The sequence below is a fragment of the Antechinus flavipes genome, chromosome 3 (genome assembly GCF_016432865.1).
Source record: "Antechinus flavipes isolate AdamAnt ecotype Samford, QLD, Australia chromosome 3, AdamAnt_v2, whole genome shotgun sequence".
Lineage (NCBI taxonomy): Eukaryota > Metazoa > Chordata > Mammalia > Dasyuromorphia > Dasyuridae > Antechinus > Antechinus flavipes.
This window is the reverse complement of record NC_067400.1, coordinates 624,117,537-624,126,696: the sequence shown is the minus strand read 5'-3', so window position 1 is coordinate 624,126,696 and position 9,160 is coordinate 624,117,537. Positions and strand designations below refer to the sequence as shown.

The 9,160-nt window shown below is 58.1% G+C and overlaps 1 protein-coding gene across 1 annotated transcript; it reads left to right on the top strand.

Annotated features, from left to right (window-relative positions):
* Positions 1-614: 614 nt before the first annotated feature.
* Positions 615-7,171, top strand: NTN5 (netrin 5). Its single transcript, XM_051990931.1, has 6 exons — positions 615-2,743; positions 5,463-5,651; positions 5,755-5,904; positions 6,167-6,220; positions 6,306-6,386; positions 6,783-7,171. Exons 1-6 carry the CDS (start codon positions 1,738-1,740, stop codon positions 7,106-7,108), a joined length of 1,806 nt encoding a protein of 601 aa, XP_051846891.1. The 5' UTR covers positions 615-1,737; the 3' UTR covers positions 7,109-7,171.
* The last annotated feature ends 1,989 nt before the right edge of the window (positions 7,172-9,160 follow it).

The following is a 9,160-nucleotide window of genomic DNA, read 5'->3' as shown; positions in this document are numbered from 1 at the left end:
TCGCCTTGGGCTGGCTGGGCCTCCTTCCCGCCTGTGCTTGTGATCCTTCAGATCCACCCCCTCCCCGTCGGCCGGGCTCTGGGTGTCTCTGCCTCCATGTCCATCTGAATCTTCCTCTGGTTCTCTCTCTCCTTTCTCTGTCTCTCTGTCTGTCTCTGTCGCTCTGTGATCTTTCTCTCTCCCTTTCTTTCTCAACATCTTGCTTTTTCTCAGTATCTTTCTCTCTTCATCTCTTTCCCTCCCCCTTCCTCTTCCTTCTCTCTCTTTCCCTCTCCCTCCTTTCTCCTCCTCCATCCCTTCCTCCCCCTCTTTCTGTCTAACCTTCCCTCTCTCTTTCTCCCTCTCTCCCTTTCACCTTCTCTTTTCCTCCTTTTCTGTCTTTTTCTTTCCCTCCCCCTTTTTCTCTTCCCATCTCTTTCCTTCCCTTCCTCCCCCTTTCTCTCCCTCCATCCCTTCCTCCCCCTTTCTGTCTTCCCTTCTCCCTCGTCTCTCTTTCTCTTTCCCTTTCCCCTCCTCTGTCTTCATCTCTGCCTCCCTCTTTCTTTCCTCCCTTTCATCTCTCTTCGTTTCTCTCCTTCCCTTCCTCCCCCCTCTCCCTCCATCTCCTTCTCTCTCCCTTTTTCCCTTCTCCTCTGTCTTCATCTCTGCCTTCCTCTCTTTTTTCCTTCCCACTTTTTCTATCTCCCTCCCTTCCCCCTTCCCTCTCTTTCCCTCCTTCTTTGTCTTCATCTCTCCTTCTCTCTTTCTTTCTCCCTTTCCATCACTCTTTCTCTCTCTCTCCCTCTCTTCCACAAATCTGAATATTTTTGTTTACCTCCTCTCCCCAGGCTCAGTGTCTCTGCTTCCCATCACTTCTTCCATATCTCCTTCTCTGACTCTCTTTTCCTTCTGAGTCTCTCCCATTCTGCATCTCCTGCCTGCACGTCTGTCTCATTCTCTATTTCTCTATCTCTCGATCCAACTCCATCTCTGTCCCTCTTTCCCTTTTCCTCCCCCATCCCAACCCTTTGGCGGCATCTCAGGCTCTAGCTTTAGCCCTCTCCCTGACTGTTCTGCTCCCACTGTGTGTCAGGAGCCTCTACTTCCAGCTCTCAGGTTCTTGTCTCCTTGCTCCTGGGTCCCTCACAATCCTTTTGTCCCTGATCCCCAGGTCTCCTACCTTTATTTATTCCCCGAATCTCTGGCTCTGCTTCCTTCTCCGCCCCCTCCCCCCCCAATATCTGCCTCCTTTTTTCTGTATTTTTTATATATCTCTGTCTCTCTGTGCGGTCTCTCCTCGCTATGTCTGTCTCTTTCCCTCTTTTCCTGTGTCTGTCCGCCTCCCTTTCACAATCGGTTTCTTCCCCCCCACCCTCTGTTTCGCCTTCTGTCCGTACTTTTTTTCCTCCTCCTTTTCACAATCCCTGTCTGTTTTTTGCCTTCCTCTCTGCGGATTCCCCCGTCTCTCTTTTCTGTCTCTATGTCTCGGACCTCGACGTCTCTGCCTCACAATCGCTCTCTCTCCTCTTTCTCTCTCTCTGGGTGTCTCCCCCCCACCCCTTAGCCACCTCCAGTCTTTTGCCCGCCGCCCTCGCTGTGTCTGTGTGGGCTCTGGGGCAGGGGAGCTCCCCCGGCCTCAAGCCCGGTCCTGTCACATCACTAGCTGCAGGGTGTTAAGCCAGGGATTAGCTCCAGTGAAATTCTCGATTTTGCCCGCGTTCTTTCCCCCCTGGGTTAGGTAAACACGGAGCGCCCCAGATGGAATCATTTTCCGCGCTTGAAAACCAGAGGGAGGCCAGAACTGGGCAACCAGGCCGGCTGGGGGACGGGAGGAGGCGGCTGGATCCCTACGGGGGTGGGAGGGGGAGGAGGCGCCGGGTCCCCTGGGGGCGGGGCTGGTCTGGGGAAGGGTCTCCCGGGTACCTGAGAAGGGTCTCTAAAAGATGGAAAAGGGACACTTGGGGGGAAGCTAGGGCCCCCGCTCTAGCTTCCCCCACGTGTCCCTTTGGGGAAGCCCCTAGGTCTGGCCGGCGGGCCGAGGGCGGGGGTTCTTGGGCGCCGGGGTGGGGGAGGTGGCGCCGGGGGCCTCGGGGAGCGTGCTCCCCGGACGCCCGACTGTGTCTCCTCCAGGTCCAAGGCCACGCCAGCATGCACCTGACTTTCTCCCTCGGTCTGCTCGTCCTCTTCGCCCTGGGGGAGGGGGAGCACTGCTCGGACGCCCAGGGCCGAGCCCGCTTCTGCATCCCCCCGACCGCCCTCCTGGCCTGGGCTGGGGGCTCGTGCAGCCGAGCGGTCAACCACAGCAGCAGCCTGAGCCTGGCCCTCGGGGGCCCCTTCCTCCTGACCTCGGTCCACCTGCGCTTCTGCTCCCAACCCGCCGCCCACTCGGTGGCGGGAGCCCGGGTCCTGGCCACGTCGAGCGGCGAGGGCGCCGCGGGGGGCCCCTGGTGGCCCTTGGCCAGGCTCTGGAGCTCGGGGGGCCCGGCCGCCGAGCTGACCCTGCGCGCCCAGCTCGGCGCCGCCCAGCACCGGCCGGCGGTCCGTCTGCGCGTGGAGCTGGGGGCCCCGGAGGCGCTGGCGTCCGTGACCGTGCGCGGCCGGTGTCAGTGTCACGGCCACGCCGCCCGCTGCGCCGCCCGCCTCCAGCCCCCACGCTGCCGCTGCCGCCACCACACCACGGGGCCCGGGTGCGAAAGCTGCCTTCCGTCTCACCAGGACTGGCCCTGGAGGCCCGCCACCCCCCAGCAGCCGTTCGCGTGTCAGCGTGAGTGTGAGCTCCGGCCCCGCAGGCGCCCCCAGCCCTCTCCCGTCAGCCGGGACCTCTGATTCAGCTCCCCGCCCCCCGCCGCCCGCCCAGGCGGAGGAGCGCGCTCGGGAAGCGGTCCCCAGGGCTCTTCTCCCCAGCCTCATTCTCCCCTCAGGCTTCCCTTCCTTCCCCGAGAGAGCGAAGCTTCCGGCCTCCCTGTCTCCCCATTCAGCTCCCTGCTTCTGCGCTTTCCTTCCCAGCGGGTTCTTCCTCCTCAGAGTTTTGAGTTTCCTATCGCTGCCCCGGGCTAAGTGAGAACCCCCCGAAGGGTGACGTCAAACTGCCTCCTTTGTCCCCTCCCGCCCTCGGGGCTCCCTCCTCTCCCCCACTCTTACTTGCCTTGCCCTCCCCGCCCCCGTTCTCCACCTTCCGCTTCTCAGTAGCTTGCTCTCCCCTTCCTCATCCCCCGGGGTCCCACCCCCTTCAGCGTTCGTTTTGTTATTCCCGTTACTGCAGGACACCCCTTCGGCGGCTCCAAAGCCTGTCCTTGGCGCCTCTGTTCCAGCTTCTTGCAACGTTCCCCTTTCCCCTCTCAGCCCCCTGCCTCCCGGCCTCTCTCCTCCCACTCGGGCTGCTTTCCCCACGGGCCGTAGGACTCTGGAGCTGAGGGGTCTTTGAACCACTGAGAGAGAAGGTGGACATGGGGGTGTGTGTGAAATCCTTGAGGAGAGAGTGTCTGGCTCATCAGGAGAATGGAAAGCTGAGGGAAAGATTGAGAGCAAATAGTGGACTTGATGGAGTGAAGGAAGCAGTAGAAAGATAAAATAGACGTGTCCTGGAGGGGAGGGAGCAGTGCTGGACTTCGGAGGGGGAGATCAGCCTGCAGAGGAAGCCTGGGGTCCTGAGAGGGAGAATGGAGACTTGATGACAGAAATAGTGAACGGAGTCCTCGGAGTCCTGGTTTCCTCCTTTCTCCGTGGCTGCTTCCTCCGTCCTTCACAGCTCTGACTCAGTGGTCCCACCACGTAGCACTCCTCAACCCTGAATTTCCGCAGGAACAACCTGCCGGTGCTTGTGACCCTCCAAGCAACCATGGGCCGTCCCCCACATCTCTCTTTTCTACCCTAACTCCCAAGCCCTTGGAGAGGTCACAACATTGTGCTGACTCCATTCGCAACAAGTTCAGATCTGATCTCCACTGATCTCAACCCTCACCGCTGTTTGGCAATCCCATAATCCATTGAGTGCCATTCTCTGCTTGCTCTCAGTAGCCTCACATCTCTTTCTCTCCAAAGACTCCCTTGCACCACCCTCTACCAATCCTGGCAGCAGCCATAACCTTGCTTCTTGCTCCCCTGAGCAAACCAAGGCAATCTCTCAAGGGTTCTCTCATCTCCCGCGCAGCAGAACATCTCTACATCATGTCTCCTGTCTCCCTCATCTCTCCAGTCTCTGCTGAAGAGATGGCCCCTCTCTTCTCCAAGGCCAGTGCCTCTGTTTGGATCCTTGCTCCCGTCCCTCCCCATCTCCCATGACTCCACCTTCCGCTTGTCCCATCCATCATTCCCACGCTCAAATCGTCCCTCTCTCCCCATCTTCCAGCATCTCCTGGATACCTACACATGTGATCAAGGATCCGCTACCCAACAAGCACCTTCCTTACTCCGCTCCGGAGCCATCTCCCAGATATTTCCTCCTCCTTCTGCTGCTCCATCCCTAGAAAGAACAGTCCCCATTTATTGCCTGACTGAGTTTCCCAACCATTTATCCTTCCTGGCCTGGCCTCTGCTCTGGAGAAAAGGCTTTTAAAATGTTATCAATAACTTAATTGCTTAATACAATAATCTTTTCTCCATCCGTCCTCCTTGGTCTCTTTCCAACTTTTGACTCTACTGACCACCTTCCTCCTGGAAAGGGGAGGGGGAATAAGCATTTATTATTTACTCTGATACATTCTCCCTGCCTGCCTGCTCTCTGGGGACTCCTTCCCCATCTTTTACCCTTAGAAGTGGGGTCCGCTCCCCGATAATCTCTTCTGGCTCCTCTTCCTTCCACAGTCTTTCTTGATTTCATCCGCTGGCCTGAATTCCATGACCCTCTCTAGGCATTCGACTCCCCACATCCATGTGATCCAGCCCTCGCTTCTCCAACACCAGCCTTGCACCCCAAGTTGCCAGCGGGACAGCCGGGGGGCCACTCGGCTGTGCCTTCATGGAGCCCGCAGTGCCCCCTCTCCGGCTGCCCCAGGCTCTCTCTCTCCGAGATCCGCCATCCCCCATCTCTTAAGCGCTTACTCAGCAGGGCGAGTCCCGACAGCCCCGTCCTACCCTGGGATGGGAGCCCTCTTGAAGGAGGCTTAAGCTGCGTTTTCCTTTCCACTACCACACACTTCACTCCAGTGTTTCCTCCTTGTCAGGGTCCCTTCTCCTCCTCTTCTTTCCTAAATCCCTTCCCTGCAGATTGTGTAGCAAACCTTCCCACGGGTCACCGCAGAGCTCCGCCCCCCTCAGAACCAGCTCGCTCTCCCGGGAACTTAATGGGGCTTTGACCATGGATCTGCCCCCGGAGACCACCCCCCCCCACCAGTCATTCTTTGTACTGATCGATTTTTTAAACCCATAGACCGACCCAAGGGCCCCTAGAGACCAATGTGGCCTCTCTCCCCGGGTCTGGGGCGGGCAGCCGCCAAGGGGCCCATTCCGGTACCTGACTCTTGTCCCTCGCCCCCCCCCCCCAGCCTGCTCCTGCAATCTGCACGCGCGACGCTGTCGCTTCCACGCCGAGGTGTTCCGGCTGTCGGGAGGACGGAGCGGGGGCGTCTGCGAACGCTGTCGCCACCACACCGCGGGCCGCCACTGCCACTACTGCGAGCGGGGCTACTGGCGGGACCCCCAGCAGCCCCTCTCCAGCCGCAGAGCCTGCCGGGGTGAGTGCCGGCGCGGGCCGGGACCGGGGATCGGGCTGGGAGAGGGAGGGCCCGGGATGGGGATCTGGGGGAACCGAGTCACCGAGAGCTCCCCCTCGGCCAGCCTGCCAGTGCCACCCAATCGGTGCAACCGGGGCCCAGTGCAACCAGACCAACGGACAGTGTCCCTGCAAGCCGGGAGTGACTGGCCCCTCCTGTGACCGCTGCGCTGCCGGCTACCAGCAGAGTCGTTCTATCCGTCTGCCTTGTCAACGTGAGTCTGGGGAGGAGTCCGGAGCGGCAGAGACTGGGAGGAGGGGTAGAGACTGGGAGGAGGGGCGTCTGGGTCCCCGAGGGGCAGAGATGGGACGGGGAGCGTCTGGGTCCCCGAGGAGCAGAGACTGGGAGAGGGGCGTCTGGGTCCCCGAGGGATAAGGGCACGTACTGGGACGGGGACACCCCGCCCTGAGTGAGCAGTTTGCTTCTGGGCCGAGTGATTAGGGCTCGCTCCCTCCTGCTCGTTTTCCTTCCTTCAGGGATCCCAGAGATAACAACCACAGAGGCCACGACCCCTAGTGTCTACACTCCAGGTACGGGGGACCCCCAGGACCGGGGCGCGGGGGAGGGGGAACCGTGGAGGGGCGCAGAGGCGCTCACGTCTGGCGCTCTCCACAGACCCGACGTGTCAGAGCCTCTGCAACGCGTCAGAAGCTCGAGTTCACATGAGTCTGCAGCAGTACTGCCGCCAGGCCTACGGTGAGATCCGGAGCCCGGGCTGGGCCGGGCGGGGTCCGGGAGCCCCGGCTCCCTAGCCCTGCCCCGCTTCGGGCCTCCCCCCTCTCTCTGGATCCGGGCAGGACTCGTCTACAGAGCCCGAGTGTCCCCCGAGGCAAAGCTGGGGAAGGGAAGCCTAAGCTCTCCCGGGAGCTGGGTAGGGGAACCGGGACTCCTGGGTCTACGAGGAGAAGGCCCGGGGGCCTTTCCAACTTGAAGGAGCCAGGAGGGAAGAGAGGCCGCCTGGGTCCATTGAGGGTCTAACTGGGGGAGAAACGGGCCTAGGCTTGAGATTAGGGGGTCCCCAGAAGCGGAGCAGGGGGAGGGTTCGAGGGCTCCCAGGGGATCGTCTGACTTTCCCGAGCTCTCTCTCCTCAGTTCTTCGAGCTCAGGTGCAATCCGCCGAACCCTCAGGACCGGCCTGGTGGCGTCTAAAGATCCGCGTTCTGGCCGTGTACAAGCAGCGGGCAGAGCCTCTGAGCGCGGGAGCCCAGGATGCCTGGGTTCCCCGCGCCGACCTGCTCTGTGGCTGCCTCACCCTCCGTCCTGGGAATGTCTACTTGCTGCTGGGGGGGCCGCCCGAAGGGCCCGACCCCACCCGCCTGGTCCTAGATCACCGTGGGCGCGCCCTGCCCTGGAGACCCCAGTGGGCGCAGACCCTGCGGAGGCGGCAGCGGGAGGAGCGGGCCGGGGGCTGCTCCTGAGAGCGCTCCCTCACTGGTGCGCCCGACCTAGAACCTCTCAGCCATCCCCAATAAAGTGGCCGTTCCTCACCCCCTCCTCCCGAGTCTTCTGTGGGCACTGGGGCCGGGACAGGATCCCGGAGTCACGGGAGGGGAGGGACCCGGGGGGCTGGGCCTGGGGGAGGGGCGGCCCGTGTCTAGATCCCGGAGTAAGTGGAGCGGAGACTAGGGGGAGCTGGGAGTGGGAGGGGAGAGGGAGAACAGAGCGGGGCATGCTTGACGGGAAGGGGCAGGAGCACGGCCCGCTGACGTCCTGGAGAGGGGGAGTCCTCGCGGGCTTTCGGAAATCGAGTTAATTAAGAGAAACGTTGGAGCTGGTGAGGGCGGGGAGAATTTATCTCAAACGTCTGCCATCCAACTTCGTAATTTCCCAGAGAAGGAAATGGCTCGTTCAAAAGCACCCGGCCCGCAAGCAAAGGAGTCTGAATTTGAACTCACATCTCCCCCCCACTCCCAATCCAGTGTTCCTCCGCCTGGCCAGGGAGCCCCCCCCTTCCCCCCTTTTCTTCCCCTTCCCCCCCCGGGCTGCCTGCTCCCACCACATGGCTTCTTTTGGGGGGAGCTGCTCCTTCCTCGAGGCCTGATTTTTTTCCCTTCAGCTGCCCACCTCTGGGGAGCAGTTTTCCTTTCAAACCAGCCCCCAACAATAGGAGATTCTGATCTCCATATTGCCTGAGCTCTGCTGCAGCGAATTTATTATTGGCCGGAGAGAAACTGGTAAATGTATTCCCTGTGCTCTAGGAACTTGTGAAATCAGTGACTGCCCGAAATCTCAGTCTGGCAAAAACAGAGGCTTTCAAAACCTCCCCTCCTTCCAGGACTTTCTCAATTGCCCTTCTCAACTCTTTTTATTTTTATTTTTTAACTTTTTATTGAAGAACCCAGGCCAGGGTCATTTTTTTTACAACATTATCCCTTGCACTCACTTCTGTTCCGATTTTTCCCCTCCCTCCTTCCACCCCCTCCCCCAGATGGCAAGCAGTCCTTTACATGTTAAATAGGTTACAGTCTATCCTAGATACAATATATGTTGGCAGAACCGAAGAGTTCTCTTTCAACTCTTTTTAAAAATAGTACTTTATTTTTCCAAGGACCTGTAATAGTTTTCACCATACATTTTCTTTGGTAAAACTTGGCGTGCTGAATTTTGCTCTCTCCCTTCCTTATTCTCCCCAAGACAGCAAGCAGTGTGATAGAGGTTAAATACGTGCAATCCTTTTAAACCTATTTCCATGTGTGATTGTTATGTTGTGCAAGAAAACTCAGACCAAAAGAGAAAGAAAAAACAAACAAATAAAAAATGAAAATACTGTCCTTCCTTCCCTACGCCATCTCCATAGTTCCCTTTCTGGATGTGGATGACTTTCCCCACCTCAAGTCTACTGAAACTGCCCGGAATCACCACATTGTTGAGAAGAGCCAAGTTGATCCTAATTGATCATCACATAATCTTCTTACTGTGTACAATGCTCTCCTGGTTCTACTCACCACACACGGCATCAGTTCCTGTAAGTCTCTCCAGGCCTTCTGAAATCTTCTCACTGATCGTTTCTTAGAACAATCATATTTTATAACATTCATTTACCATAACTTATTCACCCATTCCCCGGTTGATGGGCAGCCACGTAATTTCCAGTTCCTTGCCACACAAAAAGAGGTGCTATGAACATTTTTGTCCTTTCCCCCTTTTTATGTTCTCTTTGGGATACAGACCCAGTAGAGACACTGCTGAATCAAGGGCATGCATAGTTTTATAGCCCTTGGGGTATATAGTTCCATATTGCTCTCCATGGTTGGATCATTTCACAATTCCACCAGCAATGTATTCAAGTCCCAGTTTTCCCACATTCCCTCCAACATTTACTATCACTTTTTTCCTGTCATTCTAGCCAAACTGAGAGCTTCAAAGTGGTAGCTCAGAGTTGCCTTCCTTCTCCATTCTTGATTTAGCCATTCATTGATCAGCTTTGGATTTCAGCAGACAGGGAAGACTTTTTAGTTTTTTTATATTAT